The 19,653-nt window shown below is 49.7% G+C and overlaps 1 protein-coding gene across 1 annotated transcript; it reads right to left on the bottom strand.

Annotated features, from left to right (window-relative positions):
• Positions 1-3,479: 3,479 nt before the first annotated feature.
• On the bottom strand, positions 3,480-7,866 carry LOC137097112 (kelch repeat and BTB domain-containing protein 11-like). The gene is made up of 2 exons (XM_067468417.1): positions 7,517-7,866; positions 3,480-4,538 (listed from the first exon to the last, which is right to left on the bottom strand). Exons 1-2 carry the CDS (start codon positions 7,781-7,783, stop codon positions 3,555-3,557), a joined length of 1,251 nt encoding a protein of 416 aa, XP_067324518.1. The 5' UTR covers positions 7,784-7,866; the 3' UTR covers positions 3,480-3,554.
• Positions 7,867-19,653: the final 11,787 nt, after the last annotated feature.

Genomic DNA, 19,653 nt, shown 5'->3' with positions numbered 1-19,653 from the left:
TGGATGCCTCAGTTCCTAACCCATCACTGACCAAGATTAACTTGTGACATGAAAACTGCTGATGGAGGAAACTGCTAAACTGCTGACATAACTGATGTGGGGGAACTCTTGGGTAAACAACATGTTTACATGACCATAGACAATGATTATTTAAGTTAAAGAAGTAAAACACAATGGTTTTGTTGTCTACCCCCACGACTACCCCCGCAACTAATAAAAAGAGATTTATAGTTAGGGATTTATAGTTTTTCCAAGGGCAACATGCCAGAATGAGGTACAGCAATGCCTTCTCTTTTGCATCCCTCCACCCAGGATTCCCCATCACCCCTTGCCCTCTCTCTTTCCTCTACAAACTATTTTTAATTACAGTTTTATTCCTATACATCTATTTTTAAATGCTCTGTTTTATTTCTGGGACAGAAAACATTAACCTCAGCCAGAAAGCAAAATTATCCAGCTATCGTGTTGCATTGAGAATTGGGTCAAAACAAAAGGAGACTTTGGGTCATTGCAACATCCTTTATCTGGCTGGTCTGGGGAAAAGACTTAATCATGCTTAGATATCTATTACTTGCTATATTACTTTTAGCCCTTTATATAATGGATCTGTTGGGAATCAGCCTGTGCTTGTGTTTCAGGATCCTGATGTGGGAAATGATGTTGCCGAGGCTGAGGTGCAAGATGGAGATGGTTTGGTCAATGATTTTCATACAGACAATGACAGAGAGGCCCCAGTGCAAAGGGCAGTTTCTCATGAGAATATCCCTGCTGGGCCTAGCGATGATAATTCACTCCCTCTCTCTGTGAGCTCCCAAGATTTGGGGTTGGAAAACCATCTGACACCTGGGAATTTTAATGAGCAGCCAGGTAGGGAGCTGAAGAATAGGCGGCTGGAGATTAGCCAGGATCGGCAACAATCTCAGTATTTACGTCGCTCTGAAAGGCTGCGTCTGATAAAGGGAAAAGGTGGAAGGAAACAAAACCAATTTCTGAGTTTTGGGATATAAAGTTTGCTTCAAGGGAAAACCTGTCAGATCAGGCATCATTTGGAAACCAAGTTCAGAATCTGGATAGCCATATGTAGGGAGGACTTGGATGGTGCCTTTCTAATAATAATAATAATAACAATAATAATAATAATAATAATAACAACAACAACAAAAATAGCAATAGCAATAAAAAGAAGATTCTATTATTATTATTATTATTATTATTATTATTATTATTATTAAGCAGAGGTTGGATGTCCATCCATCAGGAGGGTTGGGAGGGAGACTTCCTGCCTGGCAGAAAGAAGGGGGTTGTTGTTGTTGTTGTTGTTGTTGTTGTTGTTGTTGTTATTATTATTATGAAACAGAATCTGGATGGCCATATGTAGGGAGGACTTGGATGGTGCCTTTCTAATAATAATAATAATAACAACAGCAGCAGCATTAAGAAGAATATTCAATTGTTGTTGTTGTTGTTGTTGTTGTTGTTGTTATTAAGCAGAGGTTGGATGTCCATCCATCAGGAGGGTTGGGAGGGAGACTTCCTGCCTGGCAGAAAGAAGGGGGTTGTTGTTGTTGTTGTTGTTATTATTATTATTATTATGAAACAGAATCTGGATGGCCATATGTAGGGAGGACTTGGATGGTGCCTTTCTAATAATAATAATAACAACAACAGCAGCAGCAATAAGAAGAATATTCAATTGTTGTTGTTGTTGTTGTTATTATTAAGCAGAGGTTGGATGTCCATCCATCAGGAGGGTTGGGAGGGAGACTTCCTGCCTGGCAGAAAGAAGGAGGTTGTTGTTGTTGTTATTATTATTATTATTATTATTATTATTATTATGAAACAATCTGGATGGCCATATGTAGGGAGGACTTCGATGGTGCCTTCCTAATAATAATAATAATAATAATAATAATAATAATCTATTATTATTATTATTATTATTAATTATGCAATGTCTGGGTGGGCATCTCTTGGGAGGGATCAGATGGTGCCTTCCTGCCTGGCAGAAACAGAAAGAAGGGTTGGATGTCCATCTGTTGGGAAGGCTTGGATGGTCTAGATCAGCGTTTCTCAACCTGGGGGTCGGGACCCCCATGGGGGTCGCGAGGGGGTGTCAGAGGGGTTGCCAAAGACCATCAGAAAACATAGTATTTTCTGTTGGTCATGGGGGTTCTGTGTGGAAATTTTGGTCCAATTCTAGCAGAATGCTATTTTATTGTGGGTGAACTATAAATCCCAACAATTACAACTCCCAAATGGCAAGGCCTATTTTCTCCAAACTCTACCAGTGTTCACATTTGGGCATATTGAGTATTTGTGCCAAGTTTGATCCAGATCCATCATTGCTTGAGTCCACAGTGTTCTCTGGATGTAGGTGAACTACAACTCCAAAAAACTCAAGGTGAATGTCCACCAAACCTTCCCAGTATTTTCTCTTGGTCATGGGAATTCCGTGTGCCCAGTTTGATTCAATTCCATCATTGGTGGAGTTCAGAAGGCTCTTTGATTTTAGGTGAACTATAAATCCCAGCAACTCCAGCATTACCAAATGGCAAAATCAATAACCCCCAACCTCACCAGTATTCAAATTTGGGAGTTTTGGGTATTTGTGCCAAATTTGGTCCAGTGACTGAAAATACATCCTGCATATCAGATATTTAGATTACCATTCATAACAGTAGCAAAATTACAGTTGTGAAGTAGCAACGAAAATAATATTATGGTTGGGGGTCACCACAACATGAGGACCTGTACTAAGGGGTCGCGGCATTAGGAAGGTCCATCTGAACATTAGGAAGAACTTCCTGACTGTGAGAGCCGTTCAGCAGTGGAACTCTCTGCCCCGCAGTGTGGTGGAGGCTCCTTCTTTGGAAGCTTTTAAGCAGAGGCTGGATGGCCATCTGTCAGGGGTGATTTGAATGCAATATTCCTGCTTCTTGGCAGGGGGTTGGACTGGATGGCCCATGAGGTCTCTTCCAACTCTTTGATTCTATGATTCTATGAACACGAGGAAGAACTTCCTGACTGTGAGAGCCATTCAGCAGTGGAACTCTCTGCCCCGGAGTGTGGAGGAGGCTCCTTCTTTGGAAGCTTTTAAACAGGGGCTGGATGGCCATCTGTCAGGGGTGATTTGAATGCAATATTCCTGCTTCTTGGCAGAATGGGGGTGGACTGGATGGCCCATGAGGTCTCTTCCAACTCTTTGATTCTATGATTCTATGAACACGAGGAAGAACTTCCTGACTGTGAGAGCCATTCAGCAGTGGAACTCTCTGCCCCGGAGTGTGGAGGAGGCTCCTTCTTTGGAAGCTTTTAAACAGGGGCTGGATGGCCATCTGTCAGGGGTGATTTGAATGCAATATTCCTGCTTCTTGGCAGGGGGTTGGACTGGATGGCCCATGAGGTCTCTTCCAACTCTTTGATTCTATGATTCTATGAACACGAGGAAGAACTTCCTGACTGTGAGAGCCATTCAGCAGTGGAACTCTCTGCCCCGGAGTGTGGAGGAGGCTCCTTCTTTGGAAGCTTTTAAACAGGGGCTGGATGGCCATCTGTCAGGGGTGATTTGAATGCAATATTCCTGCTTCTTGGCAGGGGGTTGGACTGGATGGCCCATGAGGTCTCTTCCAACTCTTTGATTCTATGATTCTAAGGTTGAGAACCACTGGTCTAGATACTCTTTGGGGGTCCCTTCCAATTCTACTCCTTTGAAACGGTTGAGCAAGGCTCTGGTGTCCCCTCTCCCCATTCTCTTTCTCAATGCCTCCACTTGCTTGCCCATCCCTGCCTTGACCTCTAGTCCAGGGCCTGACCTTCTGTGGGGCTGCGATGGGGGTCCAGGCACCGGTCAAGGGGTTGTAGCGGAAGGCCGCCGGACAGAAGGCGAAGCCCCTGGCCCCCTTTTTCTCCCGGAAGCCCCCCGAAAGGAAGAGGTAGTTGAGCAGCTGAGCCACGCTGAAGCTCCACTTCTGGGCTTGGAAAGGCAGTTGGGCAAAACAGTGCCACTCGCCCTCCTTGGGGGGCAAAGGTCGGCGGAAGAGACCCCTGGGCAGGTCCCCGGTTTGTGGGGTCACAACGTTCTCCTTCCTTAGGATGCAAAGGTGAGGTGGTCCCTCCAGACGCATCTGGGTCAGTTCTTCCCGCAGGTGTGGGTCCAGCTGTCCAGTGATGGTGGGTGCCAGCTCCAGGAGGTGGTCACTCAGGTATCTGCACACCTCCGCCCTGAGTTCGGGGCAGGCCATGCTCTCTGCAAAGTGCAGGAAGGAGAGGCAGTTCTGGGGCGTCAAGAAGGGCTTCAGTGCTGCTCGACATCGGTCCAGGAAGCCTGGCAGTGCCAGGTAGCTGCCCACCTGGATGGCAGGTAAGAGGTCCTCTTCCTCCACAACGAAGCGGCCGAAGAAGACCCACTCCAGGACGGCGTGGAAAGCAGACGAAGGGACGTGCGTCAGATCTAGGTGGCCTCTGGAGGTCTCCCGCATGTGGGACCGAGAGAGAGCCGCGAAGTAGGCGCTGTGGCGTGCCAGGTGGGGCAGGTGTACCTGTGGGGCACAGAAGGAGTCATGGGATCATAGAGTTGGAGGAGTCCCCCAAAGAAGAGTGGCGCAATGGGTTAAACCCTTGTGCTGCTGAACTGCTGACCTGAAGGCCAGCAGTTTGAATCCAAGGGACGGGATGAGCTCCCGCTGTTAGCCCTAGCTCCTGCCAACCTAGCAGTTCAAAAACATGCAAATGTGAGTAGATCAATAGGTACGGGGCAGGAGGAGCTCCCGCTGTTAGCCCTAGCTCCTGCCAACCTAGCAGTTCAAAAACATGCAAATGTGAGTAGATCAATAGGTACGGGGCAGGATGAGCTCCCGCTGTTAGCCCTAGCTCCTGCCAACCTAGCAGTTTGAAAACATGCAAATGTGAGTAGATCAACAGATACGGGGCAGGATGAGCTCCCGCTGTTAGCCCTAGCTCCTGCCAACCTAGCAGTTTGAAAACATGCAAATGTGAGCAGATCAATAGGTACGGGGCAGGATGAGCTCCTGTTCTTAGCTCTAGCTCCTGCCAACCTAGCAGTTTGAAAACATGCAAATGTGAGTAGATCAATAGGTACGGGGCAGGATGAGCTCCCGCTGTTAGCCCTAGCTCCTGCCAACCTAGCAGTTTGAAAACATGCAAATGTGAGTAGATCAATAGGTACGGGGCAGGATGAGCTCCCACTGTTAGCCCTAGCTCCTGCCAACCTAGCAGTTTGAAAACATGCAAATGTGAGTAGATCAATAGGTACGGGGCAGGATGAGCTCCCGCTGTTAGCCCTAGCTCCTGCCAACCTAGCAGTTCAAAAACATGCAAATGTGAGTAGATCAACAGGTACAGGGCAGGATAAGCTCCTGCTGTTAGCCCTAGCTCCTGCCAACCTAGCAGTTTGAAAACATGCAAATGCGAGTAGATCAATAGGTACGGGGCAGGATGAGCTCCCGCTGTTAACCCTAGCTCCTGCCAACCTAGCAGTTTGAAAACATGCAAATGTGAGCAGATCAATAGGTATGGGGCAGGATGAGCTCCCGCTGTTAACCCTAGCTCCTGCCAACCTAGTAGTTTGAAAGCATGCAAATGTGAGCAGATCAATAGGTACGGGGCAGGAGGAGCTCCCGCTGTTAGCCCTAGCTCCCGCCAACCTAGCAGTTTGAAAACATGCAAATGTGAGCAGATCAATTATTACGGGGCAGGTTGAGCTCCCACTGTTAGCCCTAGCTCCTGCCAACCTAGCAGTTTGAAAACATCCAAATGTGAGTAGAGCAATAGGTACGGGGCAGGATGAGCTCCCGCTGTTAACCCTACCTCCTGCCAATCTAGCAGTTTGAAAACATGCAAATGTGAGTAGATCAATAGGTATGGAGCAGGATGAGCTCCCGCTGTTAACCCTAGCTCCTGCCAACCTAGCAGTTTGAAAACATGCAAATGTGAGTAGATCAATAGGTATGGGGCAGGATGAGCTCCCGCTGTTAGCCCTAGCTCCTGCCAACCTAGCAGTTCAAAAACATGCAAATGTGAGTAGATCAACAGGTACGGGGCAGGATAAGCTCCTGCTATTAGCCCTAGCTCCTGCCAACCTAGCAGTTTGAAAACATGCAAATGTGAGTAGATCAATAGTTACAGGGCAGGATGAGCTCCCGCTGTTAGCCCTAGCTCCTGCCAACCTAGCAGTTTGAAAACATGCAAATGTGAGTAGATCAATAGTTACAGGGCAGGAGGTGCTCCCGCTGTTAGCCCTAGCTCCTGCCAACCTAGCAGTTCAAAAACATGCAAATGTGAGTAGATCAATAGGTACGGGGCAGGAGGAGCTCCCGCTGTTAACCCTAGCTCCTGCCAACCTAGCAGCTCGAAAACATGCTAATGTGAGTAGATCAATAGTTACAGGGCAGGAGGTGCTCCCGCTGTTAGCCCTAGCTCCTGCCAACCTAGCAGTTTGAAAACATGCAAATGTGAGTAGATGAATAGGTACGGGGCAGGATGAGCTCCCGCTGTTAGCCCTAGCTCCTGCCAACCTAGCAGTTTGGAAACATGCAAATGTGAGCAGATCAATAGGTACGGGGCAGGATGAGCTCTCGCTGTTAGCCCTAGCTCCTGCCAACCTAGCAGTTTGAAAACATGCAAATTGAGCAGATCAATAGGTACGGGGCAGGATGAGCTCCCGCTGTTAACCCTAGCTCCTGCCAACCTAGCAGTTCAAAAACATGCAAATGTGAGTAGATCAACAGGTACGGGGCAGGATAAGCTCCTGCTGTTAGCCCTAGCTCCTGCCAACCTAGCAGTTTGAAAACATGCAAATGTGAGCAGATCAATAGGTACAGGGCAGGATGAGCTCCCGCTGTTAACCCTAGCTCCTGCCAACCCAGCAGTTTGAAAACATGCAAATGTGAGCAGATCAATAGGTATGGAGCAGGATGAGCTCCCGCTGTTAACCCTAGCTCCTGCCAATCTAGCAGTTTGAAAACATGCAAGTGTGAGTACATCAACTGGTACGGGGCAGGATGAGCTCCCGCTGTTAGCCCTAGCTCCTGCCAACCGAGCAGTTCGAAAACATGCAAATGTGAGTAGATCAATAGGTACGGGGCAGGATGAGCTCCCGCTGTTAGCCCTAGCTCCTGCCAACCTAGCAGTTTGAAAACATGCAAATGTGAGTAGATCAATAGGTACGGGGCAGGATGAGCTCCCGCTGTTAGCCCTAGCTCCTGCCAACCTAGCAGTTTGAAAACAAGCAAATGTGAGGAGATCAATAGGTACAGGGCAGAATAACCCTAGCTCCTGCCAACCTAGCAGTCTGAAACCTAGCAGTTTGTCATTGTAGTTCAACTGCATCTATCCTGCAATGTGGACGCTCCCTTGCAGGGCGTTTGTGTCCCTTTCCAACTCACAGGGGACAGCTGTTTGCAAACGTTGACCTTTCACCTTCCCATTGCTTTGGAGAAAGGGGTTTGCAGGGATGGACAACTGCCCACTTTGGAACGTGCGCCTTTTCAGTGCGTACCTGGAAGGTGTGGGGGTCTGTGCACACCGTCAACAGTCCGCATCCTCCGCCGTCCCCTTCTCCTCCGTAGACTCTGAGTTCGGGGCAGCTCTCCCACAGCTCAGGAAGGGGCTGTGCTGGGGCTTCTGTCCAGAGAAACTTTGGACAAAGCCTCCAGGCGGCCTGGAGGGCACCGGTCAGCCAGGCCAGGAGCTGTGCGGCCAGCTGCATCCATCCCAGGACGACCGAAAGGGCAGAACGCAGCAGGAGGACACGGTTGTGGGGCATGGCCGGAGAGCAAGGGGCACTTGCAAGGCTGCTCTGGCCCTTGACCGCTCCGAGCACAGGACTGGACGCTGGTTCTATTTTGAGCCTGTTTGCAAACACAGCCGAGCCAAGGCAGCTGCAAGGAGCGCATTGCTGTTCCATAGAAGTAGCATTGGAAGAGACCCCACAAAGCCCACCCAGGCCAGCTCTCTTATGCCAGGCAGGAAGGAAACATCCTAGGAATTGTAATGTTTACATTGCAGAGAGAGGGAATCAATGATGAGTGGCTGCTGAGGAAAATGCAATGTCCCCTTCGTTTGTGTAACCAATGTAGTTATATGCTGGCACAGGCAAACTTGGGCCTTCCCTCCAGGTGTTTTGGACTTCAACTCCCACAATTCCTAACAGCCGGTAGGCTGTTAGGAATTGTGGGAGTTGAAGTCCAAAACACCTGGAGGGAGGGCCCAAGTTTGCCTGTGCCCGCTATACAGCTTGTGTGTCTACCTTCTTTCTCCGTCAAGTGACAGTCGGTCAATGCGACTTAAGCAATGTATGCGGCAGGTACTGGCTTGTTCAGTAGACTTTCCTCCACAGTTCCATTTTGGCAAGAAGCCTTAGCATTGAACAGTTTTGTTGTTAAAGTGTGAAGTATGGAACCCTCCGCAGACGGTCGGTCAATACGACTTAAGCAACGTATGCAGCAGGTACCGGCTTGTTCAGTAGACTCTCCTCTACAGTTCCATTTTGGTGGGAAGCCTTAGCATTTAATGGTTGTGTTGTTAAAGTGCGAAGTATGGAACCTTGCGCAGAAGGTCTGTCAGGATAAGGGAAAAGACGAATTTGAAGGAGAGTTCTCAAGGGAATCGGAATGCATTTTGTGTAGGTCTTTTTGAATAAATATAGAGCTTTCACAGCATTGCCTTCAGTGAGCGCAACGTCGTTTACTGATCAAGTCTTGTATGTATGTCATGTCAAGATTCATGGAAATCTCTGCTCAAGACACATGTTCAAGTTGCTGTTGGTGAAAGTTTTTCCTGTGCAATTCTTCTGTTGATTTTGGATCTGTGCAACCTTGTTCCCTGGCTTTTCAAGAGACATTGGACATTTTTCTCTATGGGATTTAAGGACTATGCGTTTGTGGATTTTGCTGTGGAATTAAGAATCATCTCTGTACTCTCTTGTGGATTATATTTGCCTACCTGCTGGTCTGGATTGCTTTTAGACTTTCTTACTTAAACTTTTGTTTGCCTTTTTCACCCTTTTTAATATTTTATTTATTTATTTATTTATTTATTTCTTGCACTTATTGACCGCCACTCTCAGCCCTAGGGCGACTCGTGGCGGTGAACAACAACATAGAAAAGACAGTTTACAGTAAATCAAAACAGTACATAACAATCTACTACTACATAACATATACTTATGCTAAAAATCCGCTTCGTCAAGTCCTGGGGTCATAGTCGATTTCCTAGTCATAGTCCATTCCGGTCATCGTTTCCAATGCTATAGCACTCAATTGAAGGCCTGCTCGAAGAGCCATGTTTTCAGGCTCCTACGAAAGGCCATAAGGGAGGGCGCCTGTCTAACTTCAGCAGGGAGGGTGTTCCACAGCCGGGGGGCCACCACCGAGAAGGCCCGCTCCCTCGTCCCCGCCAAGCGTGCCTGTGAGGCAGGCGGGACCGAGAGAAGGGCCTCCCCGGATGATCTCAAGGTCCTCGTGGGCTCGTAGGCCGAGATGCGATCTGCAAGGTATTTTGGGCCGGAACCGTTTAGGGCTTTGTAGGATAACACCAGCACCTTAAATTGGGCCCGGTAGCAAATCGGCAGCCAGTGGAGCTGGGACAGCAGGGGCGTTGTATGCTCCCTGCGCCCTGCTCCTGTTAACAACATGGCTGCTGCGCGCTGGACTAGCTGAAGCTTCTGGGCCGTCTTCAAGGGCAGCCCCACGTAGAGAGCGTTGCAGTAGTCGAGGCGGGATGTGACCAAAGCGTGTACCACCGTGGCCAAGTCAGACTTCCCAAGATACGGGCGCAGCTGGCGCACGAGCCTAAGCTGTGCAAATGCTCCCCTGGTCACCGCTGAAACCTGGGGATCCAGGCTCAGCGACGAGTCCAGGGTCACACCCAAGCTGCGAACCTGCGCCTTCAAGGGGAGTGCGACCCCGTCCAGCACAGGCTGTAACCCTATACCCTGTTCGGCCTTGCGACTGACCAGGAGTACCTCTGTCTTGTCTGGATTTAGTTTCAGTTTGTTCGCCCTCATCCAGACCATTACAGCGGCCAGGCACCGGTTCAGGACTTCGACGGCCTCCTTAGTAGCAGGTGGGAAGGAGTGACAGAGTTGGACGTCATCTGCGTACAGGTGACACCGCACCCCGAAACTCCGGATGATCTCACCCAGCGGCTTCATGTAGATGTTAAACAGCATGGGGGACAAGATGGAGCCCTGAGGAACCCCACAGGTCAACGGCTGTGGTGTTGAACAGGAGTCCCCCAATAACACCTTCTGGGTACGACCCTCCAGAAATGACCGGAGCCACTGCAAAGCAGTGCCCCCAAGACCCATCTCTGCAAGGCGCCCCAGAAGAATACCGTGGTCGACGGTATCGAAGGCCGCTGAGAGGTCCAGGAGCACCAACAGGGACACACTCCCCCTGTCTAGCTCCCGGCGCAGATCATCCACTAAGGCGACCAAGACCGTCTCGGTACCATGTCCCGGTCTGAAACCAGACTGTGCCGGATCCAGATAATCCGTGTCTCTCAAGAATACCTGGAGTTGTGAGGCCACCACGCTTTCCATGACTTTGCCCAAGAAGGGAAGATTGGAAACAGGCCGAAAGTTGTCAAATTTAGTGGAGTCAAGTGATGGTTTCTTCAACAGCGGCTTTATAACAGCCTGTTTTAGGCTCGCTGGAATCTTGCCTTCCCGAAGGGAGGCATTAACCACCACCGTTACCCACTCGGCCAATCCCCCTCTGGCCTCCTTCAGAAGCCAGGATGGGCAGGGGTCTAGGATGGACGTGGTGGGTCTCATTTCTCCAAGTATCTTGTCCACATCCTCGGGTTTCACAAACTGAAAAGAATCCAACAAAATCGGACAAGCAGGTGCTTGTGTCACATCCACGGAGACTGCATTTAATGTGGCGTCCAGCCCGGAGCGGATCAAAGCGACTTTGTCTGCAAAGAACCGAGCAAATGCTTCACAGCGCGTGGCCGAATTGTCAGGGCTCCCACCTGAGATAGGGGGAGTTAAAAGACCTCTGACAATCCGAAACAACTCCGCCGGACGGTTTTTTGCAGACGCAATAGTGGCCGCAAAGAAAGTTTTCTTTGCGGCTTTTATTGCCGCGGCATATGCCCTTAGAAAGGACACAAACCGTGTTCGATTTGGCTCGCTTGGGTCCGAGCGCCACACGCTCTCTAGAACCCTCTTCCTTCGCTTCATCGCTGCCAGCTCCTCAGTGAACCAAGGAGCTGGTTTAGCTCGGTTACTTGAGAGGGGACGTTCCGGAGCGATCCTGTCAATTGCCCTGGTCATCTCCCCATTCCAGAGAGCGACCAAGGCCTCGACATGGTCACCTACCGAGGTGGCGGGAAACTCCTCAAGAGCCGTCAGGAATCCATTCGGATCCATAAGCCTCCTGGGGCGGACCATCTTAATGGGTCCTCCACCCTTGCGGAGGTTAGGGGGCGCAGTGAGCCTAAATCTGATCAGGAAGTGGTCGGTCCATGGCAACGGAGAGATAGACAGCTCCTCCACACCGCCACCCTGCTCCCATCCCTGGCAGAAGACCAAGTCCAATGTGTGTCCAGCGCAGTGGGTGGGGCCAGTTATTCGTTGGGACAGCCCCATGGTCGCCATGGCGGACATGAAGTCCTGAGCCGCTCCTGTGAGGGTTGCCTCGGCATGGATGTTGAAGTCCCCCAGCACAAGAAGCCGTTGGGACTCCACCGCCAGGCTCGAGACCACCCCCGCTAGCTCAGGTAGGGAGACTGTAGTGCAGCCAGGTGGACGGTACACTAGCAGAATCCCTATTCTGTCCCGGTCACCCACCCTCAGGTGGACGCATTCAAAATTTGTGGTCTGCGGGATGGGGCTCCTGGTCAGATGGATGGAATCTCTATAGACCACTGCGACCCCGCCTCCCCGTCCTCCGGCTCTTGGTTGGTGTTGCACGGAGAAGCCTGGAGGGCAAAGCTGGGAGAGGTTTACGCCCCCAGCTTCATCCAACCAGGTCTCCGTGATGCACGCCAGATCTGCCCGCTCCTCCAGAATTAATTCCTGGATCCAGGTCGTTTTTCCGTTGACAGATCTGGCGTTCAACAACACCACCTTCAAACCGGAGGGTCCGCTCACCTGGTTACACCAATTTACCTTAGGAGACCGGTTGGGGGTTGATAATATGGATAAGTGGTCCGAATTAGGCCGAATTCGGGGTCTCCTTTTGCCGCATCTCCTCCTTCCCACCACGACCTCTATGGGGGCCCCTCGGCTAGTGGAACACCTTCCCCCCTCCATGCCGCAGTCCAGAGCCAAGAAATTACTTTCTACTTTGCTCGTTGTTAGATTTTTTGGTTCTTGCCAACATCCTCTCTCCCCCTCCCCCCCCTCCCTACCACACTTTCATTCACAGGCTCCAACCCACCTCCTCTTCTGCCCCCTCCGCTACACAGAAGTAACAGGGACAGTACACAAAGGGGGGCGGGGGACCACATGGGTAGCAGCAATACAGGTGGTAGTCGATGTTCCGGCCACTCCAATGGGATAGTTCTTAAAGTGCACAAGTTTTAGGTGCAACCCGCCAATAACAGTATTCAGTCAGCAGCAACACTACGTGCCATCAGGCACATTCATAAAGTGCTAGATCTAAAGTGCTCTATTCAACGATAATTAAAGTGCGGCACAGAGGGACAGGGAAGGGGCGTAAGTGCTGGTGCAATCTAGCAGCAGACGGCAGGCGCCTAAAGTGCTCTATTTCGTTCTTATCACATTAGCAACAGATGACAACAGATGACAACCAGGAATGTACTAGTTGGTAATATATGGTAATATATGATCACCCTCTTATGGGGGTGGAGATGATGGTAGTTAGCTAAATATTGATATGACCCCGGTGAATCTCTAGACGGTTGGTATACAAGCAGATGGGGCTTCCGGAGATGATAACTCGGGGATGGGGCAGCACGGATGGTCAATCACACTCTTACTCAATAAGTAACAACGTAAGAAAGGCCAGCTTAAAGGTCTACACAAAAATCTATATAAAAGGCCAGCACAAGGGTCTACTCATAGGTCTACACAAGAAGGTCAGTACACAGTACACAATATCTCATAGAGGTCCACACAAAGACGGTCAGCACAAAGATCTACACAACTCGTCGCTTCGCCCTGATGGAGGTTGGGCGGGGGAGGAGGCCGTGACTCAGCAGCAGCCTGATGGAAGAGGCGGCCGGATTATAATGATGGAGAGAGCGGCGACGGCCCCCCGGTCACGGCGACGGCGGCGGTCCGGCGGACGTTCGGCCAGTCCCACGGGGTGGTGATGGTCTCGTCGGGCGGCGGTGGCAGCGGCCTAGCGGCAAAGGAGGGCGCCACTCAGCAGCGGCCTGATGGTGGTGGGGCCGCAAAGGCGGCCTCGCTGCAGCTGCGGCCTAGCGACAGCTGCGGCCTAATGGAGGCGGCGGCGGCGGTCCGGCGGTGACTCCGCCCCTGTCCGGGCGGCGGCGGCAGCGGCCTAGGCAGCAGCGGCCTAGCGTTGGTGTCGGCCGCGGCCTGTTGGTGCTGGCGGCCGCGGCAGCCGCGGCGACCGTGGCGGCCCAGCGTCGACCGCGGCCTGGTGGCTGCGGTCCAGCGGCGGCCTGGCGATGGTCTGGCCGGCCCAGTGATGATCCCGGTGGCGGCCCGATGGTGCACTCAGCCCGCTGCAAGGCCCGCTACGGGGCGGCAATGATCTCCCCCGGGCGGCGACGGCAGCGGCCCAGTGATGGTGTCGGCCGCGGCCGATCGCAATGGCGGCCGCGGCAACCGCGACGGCGGTGTCGGCCCAGTGGCGATGGTCCGGCCTGGTGGTGGTCCGGCAGCTGTGGCAGTGGCGGCCCGGCGGCGTTCGGCCCCACAATGGGCGGCGGCAGCCCCTCCGGGCGGTAGTCCAGCGATGGTGGCGCTGATAATGGCGGCCGCAGCTCAGCCGGCGCGGAGGCCAGGCAGCGCCCGGGAGAGTGGTGGCCCGGCGGAGGCAGAGAGCCGATGGAGGCCCGATGGCAACGGCGGCAGCGATGATCTGGCCAGCCGACAGCCCCCGGCAAGCTCACCGAGGCCGCAGAGGCTGCAGGTAGGTCGGTCGGCCGCGATGTAATGGCGGCCGCTTCTCCTTCTTCCCCTGCTTCAGCCTTTCCTCCGCCTTTCCTCCGCCTTCCTGGCTCTTTCTCCGGCTCTGCGACCCTCTATGGAGAGCCAAAGGCTCGGGGTCTCTCCTCCCTCAATTTGTGGGTGGATTGGTGAGGGGATGGCGTACGATTCCTTCAGATTTCAAAAATCAAGGTAGAGCAGCTCAGCGTTTTCCAGCTGCTAGCCACCATGCCGGAACCGGAAGTTCTCAGCCCTTCGGCTCTTCTTGTCTCCTGCTTAGGGCTCTGAGAAGAGAGAAGAAGCAACAACACGGCTCTCTTCTTCTTCCCCTGCTCAACTTCTCCACGCCTTTGCCTTCATTCTCTCTCTCCGGGCATCAGCAGCACTCTCCTCGCAGCTCTTCTTCCCTCCTCCTCCTCCTCAAGCCCGGCTCCTTCATTTCTGCTCCGGAAATTGCAAGGCAAGGGAATTGTGCTCTGGGACCAGGCGAACTTCAACTCCCAAGTTTTGAATCCCTCTCTGTGTGTGTCTCTTGTCTTTTTCCCCTGTCTCTATCTCTCTGGGTTTTGTTGTTATTGTTTTCCCCAGCCCTCGTCCGGGAGGGCTGGGGAAATATTGCTTGCATTTATTCAATAAATTGTTTATTGCTAAAGCACTTTGGAGTGTTTGTGGGTTCAAAGGTGTGCTTCCAGCCTTGGTGTGCAACAAGCGAGAAAGTTTAAAGATGTTGAGGTGGGAACATCTAACTTGCGTGACAAACAGAGTTGGACGTCCTGAGTCTGAAACCACTGAGTTTCACAAGCAAAAGGTTGACAGATTGTATTGTCAAAGGCTTTCATGGCCGGAATCACTGGGTTGTTGTAGGTTTTTTCAGGCTATCTGGCCATGTTCTAGAGGCATTCTCTCCTGACGTTTCGCCTGCATCTATGGCAAGCATCCTCAGAGGTATTGAGGTCCTCTAGAACATGGCCATATAGCCCAAAAAACCAACAACAACCCGGTTGACAGATTGATTCAGGACGATCGTCGTATCACTCAGAGAGAAATTTCAAGCATAATCTGCATTTCACAAGAATGTGTGGGTCACATTATTGCTTTGCTTGGCTATCGGAAGATCTGTGCACGATAGGTTACGGAAACAGTGTCAACTCCTTACGTGACGGCGTCCGAAAACTTGTTCACCATTGGCAGAAATGTATCCAATTGTCTGGTGATTGTGTGGAAAGGTGAATCATGGTAGTTAAAGAGCACATTCTAACGATTATTTCTGTGTTTGATTTATGAAATATTCCCATTCAAACCGAAGTAACGAAGGTGCCTTGTTTAACTCTGTGGAATGCCATCCAAGGTGGGAGAAAGATCTGTGCATGATGGGTACCCAGGATGCCGATGCCTGAAATGAAAATGCACAGACTTGAAACTTCAGAGACTGGATCTCACCACTGCATGACATCCTCCACACAGTCCAGATTTATTTATTTATTTATTTATTTATTTGCTTTTCTTTTATACCGCATATATCAGCCTGATACGGCGACTCTATGCGGTTTACAGTGCGATTAATAACAATTACAATAAATAAGACATAACATACACAGACATACAACAATAGTCATCTACGCCTGAATGAAATCAGATCTCGTTCTCATAATCCTTTAGCCGTTCCTTGTTCAGTAATGCCGTCATTGTGAGTTCAATTGCATTGTTGACCGAATGCCTGTTCGTAGAGCCACGTCTTGGTCCTCCTCCGGAACGCTAGCAACGAAGAGGCCTGCCTGATGTCCACGGGTAGGGCATTCCATAGCCGAGGGGCCACCACCGAGAAGGCCCTGTCTCTCGTCCCCTCCAACCGCGCCTGTGACGCTGGCGGGACCGAGAGCAGGGCCTCCCCGGACGATCTTAACGTCCTTGCCGGCTCATAGGAGGAGATGCGTTCGGAGAGGTAGGTGGGGCCGGAACCGTTTAGGGCTTTATAGGCTAAAGCCAGCACCTTGAATTGTGCCCGGTAGCGAATTGGCAGCCAGTGGAGCTGGCTCAGCAGAGGAGTGGTGTGCTCCCTGAGAGCCGCTCCCGTTAACAACCTGGCTGCCGAACGCTGGACCATCTGAGCTTCCGGGCAGTCTTCACGGGCAACCCCACGTAGAGCGCGTTGCAGTAATCTATGCGGGATGTGACAGATTTAGCACTGTCTGACTTCCATCTGTTCCCGATAATGAAAGAAGATCTGTGGAGACATCATTATGCTTCTGATGAAGACGTTGAGACAACTGTGAGATGCTGGTTGTGGAAACAAGACTGTTGACTTCTTCCGTGACGGCTTCAGAAAACTTGTTCATCGTTGGCAGAAACGTATCCGATTATCTCATGATTATGTGGAAAAGTAAAGAGTGGTTGTTCATCGTTGGCAGAAATGTATTCGATTGTCTCATGATTATGTGGAAAAGTAAAGAGTGGTTGTTCATCGTTGGCAGAAACGTATCCGATTGTCTGGTGATTATGTGGAAAAGCGAAGAGTGCTTGTTCATCGTTGGCAGAAACGTATCCGATTGTCTGGTGATTATGTGGGAAAGTGAAGAGTGGTTTTTCATCGTTGGCAGAAACGTATCCAATTGTCTGGTGATTATGTGGAAAAGCGAAGAGTGCTTGTTCATCGTTGGCAGAAACGTATCCGATTGTCTGGTGATTATGTGGAAAAGCGAAGAGTGCTTGTTCATCGTTGGCAGAAACGTATCCGATTGTCTGGTGATTATGTGGAAAAGTAAAGAGTGGTTGTTCATCGTTGGCAGAAACGTATCCGATTGTCTGGGGATTATGTGGAAAAGTGAAGAGTGGTTGTTCATCGTTGGCAGAAATGTATCCGATTGTCTGGTGATTATGTGGAAAAGTGAAGAGTGCTTGTTCATCGTTGGCAGAAACGTATCCGATTGTCTGGTGATTATGTAGGAAAGTGAATAGAGGTTGTTCATCGTTGGCAGAAACGTATCCGATTTTCTGGTGATTAGGTGGGAAAGTTAATAGTGGTTGTTCATCGTTGACAGAAATGTATCCGATTGTCTGGTGATTATGTGGGAAAGTGAAGAGTGCTTGTTCATCGTTGGCAGAAACGTATCCGATTGTCTGGTGATTATGTGGAAAAGCGAAGAGTGCTTGTTCATCGTTGGCAGAAACGTATCCGATTGTCTGGTGATTATGTGGGAAAGTGAAGAGTGCTTGTTCATCGTTGGCAGAAACGTATCCGATTGTCTGGTGATTATGTGGGAAAGTGAAGAGTGCTTGTTCATCATTGGCAGAAACGTATCCGATTGTCTGGTGATTATGTGGAAAAGTGAAGAGTGGTTTTTCATCATTGGCAGAAACGTATCCAATTGTCTGGTGATTATGTGGAAAAGCGAAGAGTGCTTGTTCATCGTTGGCAGAAACATATCCGATTGTCTGGTGATTATGTGGAAAAGTGAAGAGAGCTTGTTCATCATTGGCAGAAACGTATCCGATTGTCTCATGATTATGTGGAAAAGTGAAGAGTGGTTGTTCATCGTTGGCAGAAACGTATCCGATTGTCTGGTGATTATGTAGGAAAGTGAATAGAGGTTGTTCATCGTTGGCAGAAACGTATCCGATTTTCTGGTGATTAGGTGGGAAAGTTAATAGTGGTTGTTCATCGTTGACAGAAATGTATCCGATTGTCTGGTGATTATGTGGGAAAGTGAAGAGTGCTTGTTCATCGTTGGCAGAAACGTATCCGATTGTCTGGTGATTATGTGGAAAAGCGAAGAGTGCTTGTTCATCATTGGCAGAAACGTATCCGATTGTCTGGTGATTATGTGGAAAAGCGAAGAGTGCTTGTTCATCGTTGGCAGAAACGTATCCAATTGTCTGGTGATTATGTGGGAAAGTGAAGAGTGCTTGTTCATCATTGGCAGAAACGTATCCGATTGTCTGGTGATTATGTGGGAAAGTGAATAGTGGTTGTTCATCGTTGGCAGAAACGTATCCAATTATCTCATGATTATGCGGAAAAGTGAAGAGTGGTTGTTCATCGTTGGCAGAAATGTATCCGATTGTCTGGTGATTATGTGGGAAAGTGAATAGTAGTTGTTCATCGTTGGCAGAAACGTATCCAACTGTCTGGTGATTATGTGGGAAAGTGAAGAGTGGTTGTTCATCGTTGACAGAAACGTATCCAATTGTCTGGCGATTATGTGGAAAAGTGAAGAGTGGTTGTTCATCGTTGGCAGAAACGTATCGGATTGTCTGGTGATTATGTGGGAAAGTGAATAGAGGTTGTTCATCATTGGCAGAAACGTATCCGATTGTCTGGTGATTATGTGGGAAAGTGAATAGTGGTTGTTCATCGTTGGCAGAAACGTATCCGATTGTCTGGTGATTATGTGGGAAAGTGAAGAGTGCTTGTTCATCGTTGGCAGAAACGTATCCGATTGTCTGGTGATTATGTGGGAAAGTGAAGAGTGCTTGTTCATCGTTGGCAGAAACGTATCCGATTGTCTGGTGATTATGTGGGAAAGTGAATAGTGGTTGTTCATCGTTGGCAGAAACGTATCCTATTGTCTGGTGATTATGTGGAAAAGCGAAGAGTGCTTGTTCATCGTTGGCAGAAACGTATCCGATTGTCTGGTGATTATGTGGGAAAGTGAAGAGTGCTTGTTCATCGTTGGCAGAAACGTATCCGATTGTCTGGTGATTATGTGGGAAAGTGAAGAGTGCTTGTTCATCATTGGCAGAAACGTATCCGATTGTCTGGTGATTATGTGGAAAAGTGAAGAGTGGTTTTTCATCATTGGCAGAAACGTATCCAATTGTCTGGTGATTATGTGGAAAAGTGAAGAGAGCTTGTTCATCATTGGCAGAAACGTATCCGATTGTCTGGTGATTATGTGGAAAAGTGAAGAGAGCTTGTTCATCGTTGGCAGAAACGTATCCAATTGTCTGGTGATTATGTGGAAAAGTGAAGAGTGCTTGTTCATCGTTGGCAGAAACGTATCCGATTGTCTGGTGATTATGTGGAAAAGCGAAGAGAGCTTGTTCATCATTGGCAGAAACGTATCCGATTGTCTCATGATTATGTGGAAAAGTAAAGAGTGGTTGTTCATCGTTGGCAGAAACGTATCCGATTGTCTGGGGATTATGTGGAAAAGTGAAGAGTGGTTGTTCATCGTTGGCAGAAATGTATCCGATTGTCTGGTGATTATGTGGAAAAGTGAAGAGTGCTTGTTCATCGTTGGCAGAAACGTATCCGATTGTCTGGTGATTATGTAGGAAAGTGAATAGAGGTTGTTCATCGTTGGCAGAAACGTATCCGATTTTCTGGTGATTAGGTGGGAAAGTTAATAGTGGTTGTTCATCGTTGACAGAAACGTATCCGATTGTCTGGTGATTATGTGGGAAAGTGAAGAGTGCTTGTTCATCATTGGCAGAAACGTATCCGATTGTCTGGTGATTATGTGGGAAAGTGAAGAGTGCTTGTTCATCGTTGGCAGAAACGTATCCGATTGTCTGGTGATTATGTGGGAAAGTGAAGAGTGCTT

Source organism: Anolis sagrei, chromosome 5 (genome assembly GCF_037176765.1).
Source record: "Anolis sagrei isolate rAnoSag1 chromosome 5, rAnoSag1.mat, whole genome shotgun sequence".
Taxonomy (NCBI): Eukaryota; Metazoa; Chordata; class Lepidosauria; order Squamata; family Dactyloidae; genus Anolis; species Anolis sagrei.
The sequence above is the reverse complement of the archived record's forward strand: the minus strand, read 5'-3'. Positions and strand labels throughout refer to the sequence as shown.

Excerpts from the sequence above, each read along its gene's own strand:
- LOC137097112 (XM_067468417.1), bottom strand. The coding sequence starts at position 7,783 with ATGCCCCACAACCGTGTCCTCCTGCTGCGTTCTGCCCTTTCGGTCGTC. Across the intron at positions 4,539-7,516 it reads CAGACCCCCACACCTTCCAG|GTACACCTGCCCCACCTGGC; the intron begins GTACGCACTGAA and ends TGTGCCCCACAG.